The sequence below is a fragment of the Spea bombifrons genome, chromosome 9 (genome assembly GCF_027358695.1).
Source record: "Spea bombifrons isolate aSpeBom1 chromosome 9, aSpeBom1.2.pri, whole genome shotgun sequence".
NCBI classification, from domain to species: Eukaryota; Metazoa; Chordata; class Amphibia; order Anura; family Pelobatidae; genus Spea; species Spea bombifrons.
Genome location: NC_071095.1, coordinates 3,385,196 through 3,403,706, shown reverse-complemented (window position 1 = coordinate 3,403,706; position 18,511 = coordinate 3,385,196). Strand labels below are relative to the sequence as shown.

Here is an 18,511-nt window from a genome sequence, read left to right as displayed (position 1 = left end):
ACATGAGCTTCATAACTAGAGTTCGTATTTAGGTTTATTAACCCCTTAGTGACAATGCATTGTGAGCCCGTGCATGTACAGGATTTGTCTTGAAGGAGTTAAGCCGGGAGAGCTCGGAGCTGCTTGGTAAACGCACTAAAACAGAACAAAATATGTAACTAAAGCTTGATAGTGACATCATACCTAGTCAGTACGTTTCTATGAGTTTAGAATAGATTTCTCATTTACTTGGATAAGTCAAGATCAGCCCCCCCCCATGTACGTCATACCCCACTGCCCCAATAAGGGGTGTATCTCCCAAGAGTTTTTGGTGCAGCTGAACATCCTTACTCAGGGCCAGACTGGCTCTTATCCTTACTTCAAGGACCAGCCCAAGTTAGCTTCTCCTGCAAGAAGGACTGAGCTGGCCCTGCATAATGCATAGTTAATATGGGCAGACTTTTGAACCCTAGATCATGGAGGGCCAGAGCAGCCCTTCTTTTGGAAGAAGCTCACTGGGGTCAGGCAGATGACCTTAACTCATTCAGCTCTCGGGCAAACACACGGTTTAGCGAATGCACCCCTAAGAGCTGTTGCTAAGTGACATACTATACACATATTGTTCATAAATGCCATAATCTCATACATTCTGTATCCTCTGTATATAATAAAACGATCTGCAATCTATAAAACGATCTGCCATCTCCGCACAGAACAAGCAAATAATCCATCCTGCGTTCCGCTGAATTTCCGCACTGAACGTCCAGGAGATCTTTTCTTTGTAAATTAGGAGCTTTTTTTGGTTTTTTTTGCAAAATGCAGATTACTTTCTTAATAAATTATTTGAAAAACAGTCTGTTTTGTTTTTTTTTAATGATGAATTAATATTACTTACTATTTTTCTACTATATATTTTTTTTTTTACGCCTTATGTCAGCTTTATACCCCACCTGCCGTTTGTCATATAGACTCAACGTCCCCTCATAATAGATTATAAGGGGGAATATATTTAACCCTGGAAACAATAAGTAAAAGGTCATCTAAAAAGAGAATAAATGAGCCGGTTTGTTCTTTTCTACCATCACATCTATGACTCTGACCAGGACGACTCAGGACAGATCCCCATAACTGGGAACTCAGGGTTTGACCTTGAGTCTGAGTGCGAGCCGGGACTCGCCCCGTCTGCCCTGCTCGGGTGTCACTTGGCTCACATGTGGCACTGGGTTTTTGGCCCAGTCTTCTCAGGGTTAAGGGGCAGATTGTCAGAGTCACACAGTCTGGAGCCGACCCCTTCCTATTCTACCCGCTGTGATCATACCCAAGGCTCCCAATTAGTGCTTTTGCTCCCAGTGTGTTATGGTTGATATCCCTGCTTGAATGCAGGTGACTCATTAAGTGTATCTTTATATAATGACAAGTCAAGGTTTCCATGAGCCATATGAGTCACTGCATAGAAGCTCATCGTGAGCTCTAAAAGGGTTAATGTTCCAAGAGGCTCACAGTCAGCTTATTTAGAAAGTTACAGAACACGGCCGGCAACACAAACACACATGGGCAAGAAGCGAAGTAATAATAATAACAACAATTATATTAATAGTAATAATAATAATGTAAATAATAATAAACAATAATAACATTAATAATAATAATAATAATAATTACAGCGATGCCAGAATACAGAGTATCAGTCAGTCACTGAACTGTCCCCAGATGTCACTCTGAGAAATGTCACTGGGTGCTACTGAGGAGCAGAGTGTCACAAAACACGTGCTGAGGGTGATGGGAGTTGGTTGCATTTCAGCAGGTCGGTGCAGACCCCGGATCTATAGGAGGAACCTTGTGCCTGGAAATGAATTAAACAGCAAACATAAAACTTTTACTTATTAATCAAAAAGAGAGTCTGCCAAGAAAGCCAAATCTGAAATTGGGTCACCGTCCGTGGAAGGTCCCCGTGTCCCCCCCCGCCCCCTCCCTCCTGCCCATGTCCCCCTCCCTGCCCCCTGCCCATGTCCCCTCCCTCTGCCCCATTCCCTCCCATCGCCCCCTCCCAGTGCCACCAGTGAGCCGTGTGACACCCGAGCTAGTGATGGGAAGTTCGGATCATTAAAGTGAATCGGATCATTTCGATTCGTTCACTGAAATGATCCGATTCATGATCCGGATCTTCGGATCACTCAGTGTGTCTGCACGGAGTTACTGTTTTCCAGTAACTCCGTGCAGGCACACTAACGATTGGCCCCGCCCCTTTCATTATGAATCCTCCCCCCTGCCTCCAGTGATGTCAATGAAGGCAGAGAGTCGTTCAAAGATTCGGATCTTACAGGGATCCGAATCTTACAGTGATCCGGATCACTGTAAGATCCGGATCATTGTAAGATCCGGATCATTGTAAGATCCGGATCATTGTAAGATCCGGATCTTTGAACGACTCTCTGCCTTCATTGGCATTCTAATCATTCAGAGAATATCACCATACTGTTATCAATAATACATTAATAATCACTGCCCCCAGGATTTACATTCCCCTTTACCTGCAACTGCACCTTAAGCTAACTTTATTAAATTAATTAAATTAACCCTCACCATTAAATTAACCCTAAACACCCCATCAACCATGACTGCCCTAAAATTAACCCTTAACACCCCATCAACATGACTGCCCTAAAATTAACCCTTAACACCCCATCAACCATGACTGCCCCTAAAATTAACCCTTAACACCCCATTAACCATAACTGCCCCCAAATTAACCCTAAACACCCCATTAAGCATAACTGCCCCCAAATTAACCCTAAACACCCCATTAAGCATAACTGCCCCTAAATTAACACTAAAGACCCATTAAGCATAACTGCCCCCAAATTAACCCTAAACACCTCATTAAGCATAACTGCCCCTAAATTAACACTAAAGACCCCATTAAGCATAACTGCCCCTAAATTATCCCTAAACACCCCATTAAGCATAACTGCCCCTAAATTAACACTAAAGACCCCATCAACCATACCAATTTATTAGGTAATTTATCTGGAGTACATGCAATTAATTTAGGGGCAGTTATGCTTAATGGAGTATTTAGGGTTAATTTCAGGGGCCGTTATGGTTAATGGGGTCTTTAGGGTTAATTTCAGGGGCCGTTATGGTTAATGGGATCTTTACGGTTAATTTCAGGGGCAGTTATGGTTGATGGGGTATAAGGGTTAATTTTATGCTGATGACTGAGGGTTAATTTAATTAATTTAATAAAGTTAACTGTAGGTGCAGTTATAGGTAAAGGGGGGCAAACTAAGGGGAATCTAAATCCTGGGGGCAGTGTGAACATTACTAATGTATTTATTTATAAAAGTATGGTATCAGTGATATTCTCTGAATGATTCGAATCTCTGTAAGATTCGGATCCTTGTAAGACCTGGATCCCTGTAAGATTCGAATCATTCGACTCTTCGGATCATTCGACTCTTCGGTTCATTCGACTCTTCGGTTCATTCGACTCTTCGGTTCATTCGACTCTTCGGATCATTCGACTCTTTGAACGACTCTCTGACTCTATGAGTCATCGTTCCTGTGTGAATTAGTGAGCTGTAACCTGACCCCAGAGTGCTCTGCAGATGACTCACAGCTCTAGGATCAGGTTACAGCTGCATGATTCATAGACTGAACCGCTACAAACGAATCGTTCAGTCTAGTGAACCGACTCATCCGGATCACTAAAAAGAACCGGATCAAATGAACGATTCGTTCATGATCCGGACATCACTAACCCGAGCAGGGCAGACGGACCGAGCCCCGTACCGCACTCACACCTCGGGCCATGTCCGGCACCCGAGCCTCCAACGACCGCAGTACCCACCCTGGCGCTGGGGGGCACAAGAGACCCCGGCACGACGTGGGCAACAAGGTGATCGTGGTCCTCGGGGCACAGTGGGGGGATGAAGGCAAAGGCAAAGTGGTCGATCTGCTGGCCACCGACTCGGACATTATCTGCAGATGCCAGGTGGGTCTCCCGGCTGCCATTACCCCCAATGCACCACTGCTGCCCCCCAAACCTACCCCTGTCAGGCATCGGGGGGGGTAAATATAAATGCCCTTATGGTTATCGGTTCATCCCTCTGGCATTTAAGTGGTTAATGTGACATAGCTATGTAACTGAGTGCATTTAAGGTGAATATATATATATAGGTATATATATATATTATTTATACATGCCTTCTAATCTTATTGGCATCTTTTTTATATTTTAGTTTTTTTGTTTTTTGTTTTTTTTTTTACATATTTCAGTATTTTTAGTAACTGCTGCTCCATCACTTCCAGGCTGTCCGGGCACCAAGGGGTTAATTCATTGTCAGTGCCCAGGGGACAGGTAATCCAATCACCACCCCCATCTGGCATTTAAAGGGTTAAAAAAAAGTCTTCCACTTATAACTTGTAAGAAAAGGAATATTTTTTTTACACTAAATTGCTGGAGGTTATATAATATCTGCTTAGAATTCCATCCAGTACTGACCCAATTTCCAGTTTGTTGAACTGGGCTGTACTGGAATGTGGTGTCCCCCCCCCTCCTCCCCCCTCCCAGTCACCAAATCTGCTTAGCAGAAATCAATGGATTCAAACAAATATTTTGGCTAAATATTTTTTATTATTATTATTATTTATTGTTTTATATAGCGCCATTAAATTCCGTAGCGCTGTACAATGAATATAACTATATATATTCTATAGGGACTTCGAGGTACTTTTAGTATTAAATCTGAGGATATCAAATAAGAATAATATTAAATAAAAATATTAATTAAAAATAAATTTAAAAAAAAAAAACTTCCCTGCAATGAAATCAATAACGCTTTATTGGGCAAAAATAGGAAACGTTGTATTGCATAAGATTTCAGGACCATGGAAGTCTCCACAACAAAGCGCAGCCCAGTTAAACAAACTGGAATTTGGGTCAGTGTTGGATGAAATTCTAAGCAGACATTATATAACACCAAGCTGGCTCAAGAAGGCGGTAGATAAATGGAACAGCCTCCCAGCAGAAGAGGTGGAGGCTAATACAGTGAGGGAATTTAAACATGCATGGGGCAGGCATATGGCTCCTGAATCTAAGATGATAGGCAGCTGTTCTCCAGCTGCTGAGAAACAAATCCCACCATTGTCCATCATGGAAGAAGCTATAATGGGGGATATGGGGATAGGTTGCCCGTTGGCTGCTTCAGACGCCACGGGAGTCTTTTCTTTGTTTTTAAGAGACGCTCTATTTTTGGGCTTAAATTGTCTGAATTCTTCTCGGTTTCTCACGGTCAAAAATAAAATCCCGAGGAGTTTGTCTGTCGGAGAGTCTCGGCGATAAGTTACTCGTTCCCCGCGTTGATGCCGATAAGTGGAAACGGTGGCCGTTATTTCCGCGGACGCCTTTATGGGGTTTTATTGGTGAATTTGTTTTTTTTTCTTGGGGTCGCCGGCAGAATTTTTTTTTTATTTTCTGTCTTTCATCCCCGGCTGATGATTTAAGATGCAGAGGAGATTCAGATCTCGCAATTAAACCCAACGCGAAAGGTTCATCAGCTCTAAAAATACGTATCGCTGAGCCGTCGAGATGGTGTAATCAAAGACGGCCAGTGTGATGTAACAGGTGGGGGCCGCACGCGGGCCGAGCTTTAATTCCATGTGGAATGGAGATAGCGCTTCTTGACCTCAGGGCCTTCATAATTATTCCTCCCCGATAAGTTATATCCACAGCTGGAAACTCTGAGGGAGTAACACAGTCACTGCTATTCTACGCGGCTCTGGTCGTATCTCAACTTTTGCTGCCGGTATGTTATGGATGATCTCCCTGCTTGAATGCAGGTGACTCAATTAAGTGTATCTTGGGGGGGGGTAATGGTATCCATGGTGACTGATATTAGAGCCATTTGGTGAATAACTACATAGAGTCTTCATCACGGGCGATTAAAGGGTTAATATTTTGAGGTTTTAGGGTCAGCTCGGTTAGAGAGTACCCCGGTACGTCACATCTTTGTGAAGTTGCTGATAGTTGCTGATTGGTTCAGGCAGCCTGTGTAAAGGAGAGAACCTCAGGGCAGGCGATCGATGGGTTAATTCCGGCCTGACTACGGGTCGTCTGTAATGAATGAATTTACTCGCCACAAGGTTCCCGATATATTACATCTGCAATAAAACGTTACATTTCTCATTTTTTTCTTTTTTGGTTATTTTCTTGTCCATTTCATATATATATCTATAGGTGTAAGTGCTGGGAATCCGACCGAATCTGGAATGTGACAGGTCTGCTTTGTTGGCGATATACCCAGAAGCTATTATTTAAACCAAAAATATTATTTCATTCAAACAAACAATAAACAGCTTCAAACTATTTGCCAAAACAGTAAATATTAATAGCAATCCGTCCGCCTGACTATTCTTGCCACAGATTGGCTGCTATAAGGTAACAAAATTAATTTGTTAACAGGGCCATTAAGCATATATATATACCGTACATATCTATATATATATATGGTGTATAACGGTAAGATGTAGGATTTGGGACCGAATTTAGCAAGTAATTTAATTTGTGATTTTTTGGTTCTTTTCAACGTGTCCGTGTTGTATTTTTTTAGCGCTGAATTCCTTCTGTTCATAAATCAGTGATTATTAGAGGATGGGATTTAAGCAAAGAGAGTCAACGGAGCTTATATAATATCACGGAAAAAAAGTGCAACCTAGCGCATTCCTCAAATTACAAAAAACACACTTTTTGCAGTGATAAGTATTATTAAAGGGACAATTTACTAACCCCCGACTGCAGCGCTAAAGAAGAACGCATGTGAAAGACCCCCGGGAGTTCCTTGATATGCCTTCCTCCTCTTCTTTGGTCTGATGGTTCTTGCCGCCGATTGGCTGCTTGAAGCAGCCAATCAGTGGCAGGAAAATCCTCCCATTGAAATGGAACAGACCCCCGTCCGCAGCGCATTTCAAAGCGTCCTCACGGTCCAAACAATTGGCCGATTATCAGCGCACCTGGATTTCATCAAAGTAGGGTGACCGTATGTCCTCTCTGACCAGGGACCATGTCTGGTATCCCCAAACCTACCAGTGTGGCAGTCGCCAGGCTCGTTGTTTCTATAAGGATAAAGGAACGACCTCATGGGGTATAGAAGCCAAAATGTACATCATGAGTTGGTTCTTTTATATAGAGATAACTCTTCCATTTGGGGTACGGACTGCTCTTATGGATGAATAACTTATAACTTGTGAGCTGCGCATGGACACTTGGTCTACTCAAGCTGAAATTCAACTCAAGGAAAGCTATGGAAGCTTAGGTGTTGATGACCATCACACTGGAGCTCATAACGTTTAAGATGAAACTCCCAACAGGATTTTTTTGGTGGGGTTGGTGGTACAGCTGTGTAGTCAGTAGGGTACCGGGCCCGCCAGGTCAAGTTGCCTAAAGTTTCCCATGGGTGCCATTGCCTTCCAAGTTCTCTCCATGTAGAGGCTGCCATTTTTCAGTCTTTACAGTAATATCTGGCCTCCATACTTACGCAATGACGGTGTCCCGGGCTCAAGATGGCGTCCAGGTCGCATTGGATCATGGGTAGGCGAGTATTGGCGTGAAAGCTTCGAGTGAGTCCAGTTTTAAAATACATTTAAAATCGAGTGTGTGTTACTTACATTGCTTTCTTTAAAAACAAAAGCACTTTGGACAGGACGCCGGGAGTTCCCCTTTAAGAATAGTCAATTTTTCTTCCCCGACCGCATGCCAAGGCTGTGACATGTGATGTCTATTAAAAGCTGGGAACTGCTGGGGTTCTGGTGGAGGCCGGCCCAGCACCATGCGAAACAAAAATACAGTACGAGAAGGTCAGGTTTCACGTTACATGAACCATTATAGAAAGGGAGCTTGAATGCGTCTAGACGTCCCAACATAACAAAACGTTGGCCATAAGAAAAATGTGATCCCAAGCCAACGATACACTATTAACAATGTACGAGATTCTAAATCCGGCTACTTTTCAGTAAAATCCATAAATACCCAATATATACCCAATATATACCCAATATATACCCAATATATAGGAGATTTCTGACCTCCGGGGATCTTGGTGGGTCAGGGCTAGCCCTAGTGGGTTGGTTGACTAGGAGGAACCAAATACCCATCTTCTCCACCAAGAGATCAAAGAAACCAACGGCCCGTTAATCAGATGTGATTCCCCCAGAGAGTATCGTGTTAATGCAGCCCTGTTAGTAGCGCTAAAATAATCCGCCTATATGCTGAGTTAATCCATTCTGGAATACGGCAGTTCCCCTTTACCGACACTAAAAAGCTATATAGGTGACTCTATAGGTGACCATATAGGTGACCAACCATAAAATGTCCATTATGCTTATAGAAAAATCATTCTAACCACATGAAGAATTGTCAAAGAATGGGACAAACAAATATTCTGTTTATAACACGAAATAGTCTTTATATTTTAAAATTGCAAAGTAATTAATACATAGAAATTATTAGGAATTTTTTGGTGTGCAGAAATCTATTTTTAGTTTTAATTTGATTTTAGGTGATAAAATGTTCTCTGCATTAGTCTTAACCACGACGGGATAAAAGCACCGGTTACATTCAGCGCCCGGACAGGCGTTACTAAGGGTTTGATTACTAATTTAAGGTTCCAGGGCTGGCGGCTGTTTATAGAGGCCGGTCAGACGTGCTGAGTAGTGAAAGTAGAGTCATGTTTCTATCCTCCATTCGAAAACAGGCCGGATGATGAAGCATTTTTTCGACTTTAGTCATCTGGCTGTAGAAGGTTCTTGTGATCCGGCTATTATAACATCCGTCATAACTGCGAACCCCTCAGGGCTTGACCCAATGTCAGGGTCACGGGGTAAATGGGCTGATTCTCGGGGGGTCACACAGACTGGAAAGGACTCCTTCATACCCTACTGTCATTTAATAATATCAGTGCATGTCACGGCTGCAATCCCTGCTTGAATACAAATCATTTAACTCACGACATCCTTACCTCCTGACCGGTCATGGTTTTCACAATCATTATTATTATTATTATTAGAACCATGTGGTTCCTTTCATTAGCGAGTCCCTATGATAGAATCTTTGCGCTGGGCTATTAATTGTTTGGTATTTGAAATCCTCCCCAGTCTTACAACGTAGCAATAGCAACATATATGTATTAGAAACCAAACCATTTGTATATCTATCATGGGAGCAGCCATCCTAACTTTCTGTTTTAAGTATCTGTAGGATTATTCCTCCCCCTTAGGCCATCTCTTACCTATTGTTAAGTTAAAGGAAACCTTTGATTGCTTGGGGCAACGTTTGTAAGGGAGATAAGAATTCAGTACACTGTATCGCATATATATAATTTATAATATATATATATATATATTATATTATATAAAAAAAAAGTACAGTTAGTATATTAAGCTATACATATTTTTAATAGAAATTATGCTAAAATATGTAAATGGGGAAAAAAGAAATCTAGTTATAACGACAGCTCTGTGTTCTAGGACCCATGTGTAAGCATGCGTTACGCCAGGCAACACAACTTTTATATGTTTTGTTATATTTTTTTAGGGAGGGAATAATGCCGGACACACAGTGGTTGTAGAAGGCAAAGAATACGACTTCCATCTCCTTCCGAGTGGCATTATCAACTCCAAAGCCATTTCATTTATTGGTAAGTGTATCTTATTATTGATACAATGGATATTAACGTCTTATGGGCAAATAACCTTAAACACAGATATTATCATTAAGTCATGAGGAAAGAATCCAATCCAAACTGAAAATCCCGTAATCCACATCAACATAATTCATTTTAAACAGAAGGTTCTAAAAGCCAGTGTTTTTCTCCATTTTTTTGCACCATAATTAGACAGAAACGTACAATTTGATGGAAAGTAAGAGTTTTTCTATCCATACTTAGCTTTAAAAGTAAGCTGACATAGGAGGCAGTCTGTGGCAGAGCCAGCATTATTTGATCAATTGGGCACCGACCAAGTAACTATGTTACTATGGGCCATTAGTGGGTCATTTGACTAGGTTTGTCCATTGAGCTGAAAGCTGCCAACCCCATCATAGAGCTTCTTCACTTACGTCATTTGTGACCAATAATGGGCTAATTATGTGACCATTGTTACTTGTTATTATGGGATGATTCTAACTGGTCTCCGAATGCGAGCTTGTGATTTGGGTTATAGTGACACCTAGTGGCACGATGAAGAACGTCAAGTTCAAGGAAAACCTTATCTGTCCTCTAAATCCTTGCTAAAGCTGATTATTATTATTATTTATTGTTTTATAAAGCGCCATCAAATTCCGTAGCGCTGTACAATGGGTGGACAGGACATAACAAGTAGTACATGACATAACAGTTTGACTTACAGACACAACAGGTGAGGAGGGCCCTGCTCAAACGAGCTTACACTCACAGTTCCATACAACACTTCAGGCAGAATATCCATTTACTTTTAAGACAAATATCTCTAAAATTATCCCACAGATTTAAATAAAATACAAAAAAATGCAGGCCCATTTAATTTTGGTGAATTTAGTAAACCTGACTTCTAGGTTTGAGAAGAGACGAGGGCTCAGAAGCTCTCGACCCGACCCGAGTCTTGATTTTGGGAGCCATGTAATAAATACTTGCCGTAAGGGCCGATAACTAACCCTTAGCAGGATTTCCCCTTCCGAACCAAAACTCAAAAGAAGACAGACATTGGCCCGGGGTGAGGAAATAAGTCCAAGATGACCATAGTTTGTTAGGAACTATTAAAGCGGTGACTCAGTGTTGGTTAACACCAGCCAAACATGTTTATGAGTCTAATTAATATAATAAATGTAACTCACTCATCGCCTTCAGACTGATTCCTTCGGACTGACCGCCACCGGCTATTGTATTCTTACCTAGTTCTTTGCAAATGATCCTTGTACCTTTTACTTTCTAAGGCCAATGGTTTTCCTAACTGTAGTCAATATATCTATCTATCTATCTATCTATATACATATATATATATATATATATCATACAATGTAGAGATTGAACCCAGTGCCAGGGAAGAAGAAAGTGTGCCGTAGTCTTTAGCGCTTCGTTGAACATTATGTTTTATTACTGTGTAAGCTGAACACGGAGGCTGTTTAGTTAATGGGTTTTTACTGTAAAAAGCCCAGACTTTATCTAGCGTTGGTAAGAAATCTATAACAAAATTGCTATTGCAAAATTCCCTAACCGGCCGTATATCTGTGTTTTCGAGGTGAAAAATTGCAGCCCGCGCATATTTCCCCAGCGCTGGGTTAAGGATTTTTTTTTCTACAGAAGCCACTCTATATGTCTTGTAATTTATAGCCCTTATGGGAATTTAATGCGCGGCTTTACGGAGAACAAATGTATTGCCCTGTTATTTTAAGTACGTAGATTTCAGGAACAGAGCTGTGATCGCTAATGGTTCTTACGACTCGGTAATATAACGTATGACCGTTTCATAGTTCACTAAAGCCGTACCAGACTGTATCAGTTTATTAAATGCCCTTTTTCTCCCTTGTGTTTTTTTTGTGATTCGATGCAGGTAACGGGGTCGTCATTCACCTGCCAGGACTGTTTGAAGAAGCTGAAAAGAATGAAAAGAAAGGTTTGCGGCAATGCTTTTTACGGCTTTTAGATTGTATAAGATTTAAAACCAAGCAAACCACGCATTTCGCAGACTACAGTGCATGATGTATAGTATCTTACTTATTGTGTGTGTGATATATACTAAAGTGTCAAAAAAAGATGGAGAATTGTCTGAAAAAAAGAATATATATATATATATATATATATATATATATATATATATATACACACACACACAAAATATAATATTAAATGTACTAAATATTATATTACATTTTGTATAGTTATATTTTATATGTGTAATATATATATATATATATATATATATATATATATATACACACACACAAAATATTATATATATATATATTATAAAATATAATATATATATATATATAATACATATATATTATATAAAAAATGCTAGCCGATGTTTTAGCTCAGCCAACTTCTCGCTTATGTCTTTCCCAAAAAGACCAACTAGAAGCATAAATGACCTACTTGTTCATCAGTTAAATATATTGGTTTCTGTAGATGACGTTTGGTCCTATTCTTTTTAGGTTTGAAAGACTGGGAGAAAAGGTTAATAATCTCGGACCGAGCTCACATTGGTAAGCGATAACAGTTATTCTACTCTAGTATCTTTGTAGTAGACTTTTCTGTAAATGCCCCCCACAGATACCAGCGACTTCCACTAGGCAAGTCCCAGATGCTGGTGTCCACGGATGGACATTGTCTATCTCTACTAAAACAAGAAGTAGAAGAAGACTTCGAGCACCTGGGCGAATAGTCCCGGAACCAACCCGACTTCACAATTCAGTTTATTGCCACCTTATTTTATTTAACATCCATTTCAAATGCCGAGCCGTGGAATTAATCGCTGAACTCTGCTTACGTCTCCATTTTTATGCTGTCTTCCTACTGTGTAGTTTGCGATTTCCACCAGGCTGTTGACGGTCTCCAAGAAGTACAACGACAAGCACAAGATGGGAAAAAGTAATTATCATTCATCCCCTTCTTGCTGTTAGTAATTTTTTATAGTTTGGGATTTAGTAAAGTTGTATCGTGTGAGTAAGGAGACAGCTGTTATTGTATCTCAATGTTTTATAGACAAAAAAAAAAAATACAGCTGAGTCGGGATTCTAAGCAGAACAATGGATTCGGTGAGAATGGGACTGCATTGGGTACATTCCAGTAGAATTAGAATCATTCGCCATGTCACCAGAAAAATAAATCGTGAGAGACAAACAGAACCAAATAGCTCACTAATTTTTGGTTTTCAGGACAGCTTTTTGGTCATTCCGGTCATTACATGACTATGTTGGGTTTAGCGCATGTTCATGCTGGAAAACTGTCCTAGATACCTCTATGGAACACATAATCCCTAACTGGGTGATAATGGGCATATCCAGCACTGGTACCATGCAGGGGCAGGTGGGACCAGTTTGGGTGGCCTGACCGGTCATATAGGGGTGAAACAAGCTCGTAATTGCTGTGAAAGTGGGCAAGAGCGAACAGAACTTGAGTGGGGAGCGGATGGTGCTGGTCTTCCTACCAGGAGATCAAAGCCTATCCTGTAATCAGAGCCCTTGGGCCAAACCAGTAGCGTTCCCAAGTATTTGCTTTATAGAGCGGAGCAGGTTCCTTATTACAATAGTGAAGAGCGAAAATTAACAACATGAGACAAAAATGAAAGCGGAATACCAGCCGGGGACAAAGATCTCTGAACCATAGCGACGGCCACGGATCTTCCTTCTGTAAGAGAGAACTTGCAGAGCGGTTGATCATTTTGGAATTTGGGGATGCAATGAAAGACATTGTTTCTTATATTTTCAAAAAGGTTGCCAAACATTTATTACATTTTAAAGATACGTTTCGTGAATAGTTACTGTATTTTAATTTATATAAACAGGGAAAAGAAAAAATGTCGGTGCGCTAAGCTAGTCACAGGCTCAAATAATACAAATGTGTAATACGAGGCCTACCAAACAGGTGTAAGCATGCTGCAAAAACAGTGTATTTTTTAATTTATATATACTGGGAACTGCGTTGGATATCATTACTGTTTGGTTCTTACATTATTGTCATAACAAAAAAAAAAAATGTTCTTAAGGACGTATATATAAGAAATGTGTCTGTATGCGTTCATTTTTTTTTATCGACGCCGCAGCATCTACAATATTATATACCGATATTGTCTCTTCTAGCATCGGCACTACAAAGAAAGGGATCGGACCAACGTATTCCTCAAAAGCATCGCGCACGGGTCTCCGTGTTTGTGATCTTCTGGCAGACTTTGACGAGTTCTCCTCCAGGTTGTATTCTTTAAAATGAATACTGCTAATAATTGCGGTGACTTGGGGGTCTTTTTCAATTACGTTTACGTATTTGGTGCTACCCCCTTAGTTGTTTTGGAATCCGGAAGGCTGTGGTTCTCCATCTCTTGTTGAACTAAAACTTCCATTGTTCCTAATCCCTAAATCCAGAAGGTGGTAGGTAAAACCCTACTGAAATAATACAGTGTACATCGTTACCATCTGTCCCCAGAGGCCGCTGTTGATGCCACTACTCGTAGATAATGTTAATGTTCTTATTTACCATTCGGTCAGCTGGAGTTGAAATCTTTGACCTCAGTGCCCCCTAGTGGATGTTCACATAATTACATTTGACAGCCTTTCATGTTTTGATGTAAAGTTCTGTAAAGAAAAATTATAAGAAAACCTTTTATTGTATTTATTTTTTGTTCTAGAAAATATATTCTTTTTAATCCAACAGATTTAAAAACCTGGCTCTTCAGTATCAGTCCATGTTCTCGAATTTGGAAGTAGATGTAGAGGGCCAGTTGAAAAAACTTAAGGTAATATAAATGATTCATATCGCTAAAAGCAAAAACTGTCTAGATTTGGCGTTTTATGTAAAATTTTCTTTATTTCCCATAATACGAGACGATTGTCTTGGAATCCGACCTTTGGCCCAAGTAAAAAGTTGTGGGGTCTGCGCATGAGTCTCTAGCTCTAAATTTCCCCTTTAACTGCATGTTCTCCCAGTCATGCAAAGGGTTAAAACTCTAATTCCATCTGAAGACGAGGCCTCTGGGGTCGCGCAGGCTTATGTATCTTCTTCCATATTTGCCCAATAGAAGGTTTCAACCTCAACTAAGAACCTCCATTTTTATCTCGAGCTCATACCGCTAATTCATTCTCAATACTCAATTCATTCTTTACAATTCCGTTTGATATTTCAGATGTATGCCGAAAAAATACGACCCATGGTGAGGGACGGGGTATATTTCATGTACGAGGCTCTTCACGGCTCCCCCAAAAAGATATTGGTGGAAGGGGCTAATGCTGCTCTACTTGACATTGACTTTGGTTAGTAGAAAAATGAGTGTTCATGCCAACTGTGTCAGTATATGAGGCTCCTACCCCGTATATATATATATATATATATATATACACGCACCGGTATATAATATTTCCCAATGGTCTACAGGAACGTACCCGTTTGTGACATCATCAAACTGCACGGTTGGTGGGGTTTGCACCGGGCTTGGAATCCCCCCACAGAACATAGGAGAAATTTATGGCGTTGTGAAAGCGTACACCACACGAGTGGGCATCGGAGCCTTTCCCACTGAGCAAATAAACGTTGGTATCATAATTACAGAAACATCTTGTTTTGCTTGTCAATATGTCCTCTCCTTGTGAATAGTTAAAGCAAAAAATTTATGTTTTTGTTATATACCTCTTATCCCATACTATTTATCAGCCACCCGCAGGCCGGGTTGCAACTTTACCTATTGCCTGAAATAACCTTTTTTTAGTCCTTAAGGATTGCAAAAAAGCCACAATTTTTGGATATCTCATCTTGAGCTCAGGTGTCTCAACTAAAAACCCATCCATCCACTTGTATCCAGGCTGGAATACACCGAATATCTGGCCTGTTAATAACCTTAGCACCTTTTTTATTTTATTCCAAGTCTTCGAGTTTTGTTATTGTGGATTTCCTCCAAAAATTGTCGATGACAATGTGTTGTTTTGAACCCCTTTCCCAGGAAATCGGTACTGTTCTCCAGACGCGGGGTCATGAATGGGGTGTGACGACGGGCAGGAAGCGCAGATGTGGTTGGCTGGACTTGGTCATTCTCAGATATGCTCACATGATCAACGGCTTCACAGCGTATGTCCTTTACATGGACTTCCTGCGCATCTCTTACCATTTTACATATTTATTAAAATAATATTTGTTTATTTTTACAGATTGGCTCTGACAAAACTGGATATTTTGGATGCTTTGGATGAGATTAAAGTGGGTGTTGCGTACAAACTTAATGGGAAAAGAATTCCTTACTTTCCGGGTTGGTATCCTATATAAGCTGTGGTTTTTGTGAAACCCCATTTTTAAATGCCGGTGTTTATTATTATGTATTATTATTTATTGTTTTATAGGGCGCCATCAAATTCCGTAGCGCTGTACAATGGGTAGACATAACAAGTAGCATGTAGTATGTAACAAGTAGTATGTAACATAACAATATGAAGTACAGAAACAACAGGTGAGGAGGGCCCGGCTCAAAGAAGCTTACAATCAAGGGGGTTTATTGTTGCAGTGATTAGTAAATAGTTAAAGTTTAAAGATTGCGCAATCAAAGTGCTATCAGAGGGGAACTGCACATTTAACGTTATATTTTGGAGACCTCTAAATATTTGTAGGGTGTTTCATTACCATGGAACATGTATGTGCCAAACGCGATGATATGCTAACATCACTTTATTTAGATTTATACATTCTGTCACACAGCAAATCAAGAGATTTTACAGAAAGTAGAAGTTGAGTATGAAGTCATGCCCGGCTGGAAAAGCGATACCACTGGTGCCAGGAAATTCGATGATTTGCCAGCAAAAGCCCAAAATTACATCCGATTCATAGAGAACCACATTGGAGTCCCTGGTAAGCTTGAAAAGAAATGGGATTTCCTGGGGAAAAGTTGTGTATATATATATTTTATTATTATTTATTTATTTATTTACGGAGGGCATTTTAAAAGGCAAATATTTCTTCTACATAGCGTAGAAGAGTTAAATTGTATCTTATATAGAATGTATATCATTAAACAATGTAATCTGTAACACTTTCTTTCCGTTTGCAGTTAAATGGATTGGAGTTGGAAAATCAAGAGAATCCATGATTGAACTCTTCTAGACGATAAAATCATATTTCTACCATTGTCGATATCCCCGCTGATACCAGAAACCCGAAAATAAGTCCTTTCCAGAACGTGTTTAGTGAGCTGGGTTCATCTTCTGCGAGATTGCTTTCCAACGTTGTTAGAATTTGTGTTACAGTTAATGAGACCCTGGAATAAATAAAATACTTTTGGTTTGAAATGAAAATATTTATTTCTGTTAAACGTTTGTGCATCTTGGGTAAAAAAAAAAAAGCTAGAAATATCTGTTACTAAGAACACCACTTGGAATGGGTATATTTAGGGTATTCCAGGGCGAATGTCTTATTTATTGATTACTAATACGTGTGGAACTAGTGAAAACAATTAGGTAACAACAGGATGTGTACTGAAATATGAGAAAACCTGTAAAAAAAACCATTGGCGTTCTATAAATCCATAAATGAATAATGGCAATAAAAGGAGGGGGGGGGAGTACAAATAGTAGCAATTACATATGGATTGTGGTATGTGGGTATTATCGCTTAGAAACCCTACACTTTATACACTAGAAATACACATTAAAACAGTTTACCGTTCCCATGTTTTCTCATCTGTTTTTTGGTTCATTATTTGTCCCGTACCCACTTTCAGTGTCTGAAAAAAATGAAAACAATCATTTTTTTATATTGATGGTAAAAAAAAGGGATTGTTTCTGTCAGTGAGAATTACCAGAAAAGCACAGGAACTATCACTAGATTTAATGTAAACTCATATTATCGTAGTTTAAGCAAATAAAAAAATATATTTTATGCATTAATACATCTTAGCCTTAAATATGTATTTTTAATTAAAAACATGCCCTTTAATGACTACCAAATTATAGGCTGGTATGCGTGCAAGATTCCCCCACAATGGCAGGATGTTTTGAGAAAACTAGGGATTGGCCTAGGAATCTGTGAAAGTTTCCCGGTATCTGTTACAAAGGTATCAATGACACGTTGTTTTTTCCCCCTGCTAATTCCATCATTCATTACCGGAGCGAATGAATGATGAATGAAAATAATAATAATAAAAGAATTATAGTATGGGGATAAAAAGCTCAATGTAGAAGCTATGAGAGAAGGTCTTACTGTTGAGCCGTGTCGATGTGGAATGGTGACGGCTTCCTGACACAGTTTCCTAGATACGGTAAATAAAGGCTCAAAAAAAAAAAAAAAGCCCAGAAAGCCATGAAAGGGTGCAGCAGGCCCTGCGGGGATTCTGGGAATGAATCGATTGTTTTGAAATCTGCAAGGCACCTCGTAAAATAAAGCAGAGTTGTTTATAGTTTATAATAAAACAAACAAAACAAAGCTAGCAGACCTTTAATCTTCGTGGTCATTGTTATATTACAAGGAGCATACTTCCCAAGTGTCCCTGTTTGGGAGATCCAATTCCCCTTTCCTCTGCCAGATCCCCCTATTTTGTTTTTAGGGTGTCACGGGGCTCAACAGCCCAAAAAGTCACAATAATGCGTATAGAGACAGCAGGCAATGTTAATAAATTACGTTACTCTTTTATTAATATATATTTTTGCCCCAATCTCATGGTGAAGGGGCAGATTTTCGGGGTCACACAGACTTTAGGTGACTCTGTCCTATTATACGCTGCGATTACATATATAAGACTTCCAATTCATGCTTTTGCTGCCAGTATGTTATGGTTGATATCCCCGCTTGAATGCAGGTGACTCAATTAAGTG

At 40.0% G+C, this 18,511-nt stretch overlaps 1 protein-coding gene across 1 annotated transcript; it reads left to right on the top strand.

Moving 5' to 3' along the window:
- Nucleotides 1-3,744: 3,744 nt before the first annotated feature.
- On the top strand, nt 3,745-16,996 carry ADSS1 (adenylosuccinate synthase 1). The gene is made up of 13 exons (XM_053474499.1): nt 3,745-3,973; nt 9,569-9,671; nt 11,560-11,622; nt 12,164-12,214; nt 12,533-12,599; nt 13,811-13,918; nt 14,379-14,460; nt 14,848-14,974; nt 15,096-15,250; nt 15,658-15,782; nt 15,863-15,960; nt 16,404-16,553; nt 16,753-16,996. The coding sequence occupies exons 1-13, from the start codon at nt 3,791-3,793 to the stop codon at nt 16,803-16,805; spliced, it is 1,365 nt and encodes a 454-aa protein (XP_053330474.1). The 5' UTR covers nt 3,745-3,790; the 3' UTR covers nt 16,806-16,996.
- Nucleotides 16,997-18,511: the final 1,515 nt, after the last annotated feature.